A 1,525-nucleotide genomic window follows, 5' to 3' on the forward strand; every position below is an offset into this window, starting at 1 on the left:
TATATTTGTCGACTGTCGCGTGAGAGGCAACATCGTGCAAACCTGCGAAAGGGCCTCTGGAGCCCTCTGGGTGAAGAGCGGGTGATGGGGGGCCTGATGTGCCGCACCGGAAAAACCGCTACGCACAGCCCCTGTTCCGTACGTCAGTTTGAGGCATGTACGACATGTACAATAGTAAGCCTACGAATTGAGGTACAGGGAAGGAGCTGCAAGCGTGAGGCGTATGTGTGTGCGTGTCCGTAGATGGAGACATGGTTAGTTAACAGGTGGTTATTGTTAGTTAGGACGTCCGCAATCGGTTAGTCAGCGATATATAAAACGGGGGTGATGGTGGGTCGATCATTATAATAAACGCAGCAGTCGGCTCATTTAGGGCGAAGTGGCAGCAGCACGAGGAGGAGGGCGAGGGCGAGGTGGACTGTAATATGTACACACATATAATCCACAATACACGCATACAGGAATGGAAGGTAACTGCAGGCCGGCTGCCATGGGGTGGGGGTGGGGGTGGGTGGTGGGGGTGGGTGGTGGGGGTGGGTGGTGGGGGTGGTGATGCCTGGAAGCCGGAGATGATGTCGACTTTACAATCATGGCGCAGAATGCAGACCTGCAAGTACGTACATACGTACATACATACAAATGTATACACCCTTTATTCACGACGCGGCTTGTCATGCGCATATATAAAGCGATTTGTTACCGTACATGCGGGGCACTCCTCTTTTTGCTCAAATTCGAAGTATTGGAATTTGCGAATGCATGCATCGCATGCTATGTATCGCGAATACCGGTAACTGGCATCGGCAACCGTTAACAACCGTATTAAACCGGTTTGCTGACTTTGGACTTTACGACCCATGGGCCATGTCCCTTTAAAACAGTGAAAATCACAAAATCGACATGTCCTAGTCATTAACCGTTAGCGCTAACGGTCGGTCGGTCATTGAAGTGCTGCTTGTTTATTTCCTAGGGTTGTCAGGACGCGTCTTGCGTCTTGGCATCTTTCAAAGGTTGATCCGTCGTCGCAAGAGTCTCCTAATCGGAAAAGAGAGAGGGGAAGACAGAGGGATAAGCGTATGCGAAAGGAGATGCGCGCGGCGTCTGGCGCGCGCGCGCGAGCGAGAGGGTGTGAGTCGTAGCAAGGGTGAGGGGGATGGAGGAAGCGAGAGCGTGAGAGGAGTGTTGGTGGAACAGCAGGTCCCATTTTGATGTGGGAAGCAGGTGGTGCTGGTGGTGTCATAGATGTCGTTAAATGTCGGTGCATTGCCGAGCGCTTTGGTGGTGTCAGTGATCTGTTGCGGAGGATGAGAGGGAAGGGAACGGAGGGACACAGGAGTCAAAGAGCCAGATGTGTGTGTGTGTGTGCCTGTGTGTGCCTGTGTGTGTGCGTGTGCCTGTGTGTGTGCGTGTGTATGTGTGTGTGCGTGTGTGTTGATTAACCGCGACACGGGAGCGGGCCAACATGTGTGCACGAATGCGAGCTCCGTAGTCGAGCGACGTATACTAGTGCCTTTTCCAGTAAATA

General features: G+C 52.7%; 1 protein-coding gene across 1 annotated transcript in view; it reads right to left on the bottom strand.

The window, feature by feature from the left end:
* Window positions 1–1,284: 1,284 nt before the first annotated feature.
* VOLCADRAFT_98891 (uncharacterized protein) overlaps window positions 1,285–1,525 on the bottom strand; it is a gene marked incomplete at both ends in the record, with an annotated part of 26,460 nt that continues 26,219 nt past the window's right edge. The window contains one exon of the mRNA XM_002957731.1: window positions 1,285–1,292. Coding sequence (XP_002957777.1) covers window positions 1,285–1,292 — 8 coding nt within the window. The remainder of the gene's footprint in view (window positions 1,293–1,525) is intronic.

The sequence above is a fragment of the Volvox carteri genome, assembly GCF_000143455.1.
Source record: "Volvox carteri f. nagariensis unplaced genomic scaffold VOLCAscaffold_78, whole genome shotgun sequence".
Taxonomy (NCBI): Eukaryota; Viridiplantae; Chlorophyta; class Chlorophyceae; order Chlamydomonadales; family Volvocaceae; genus Volvox; species Volvox carteri.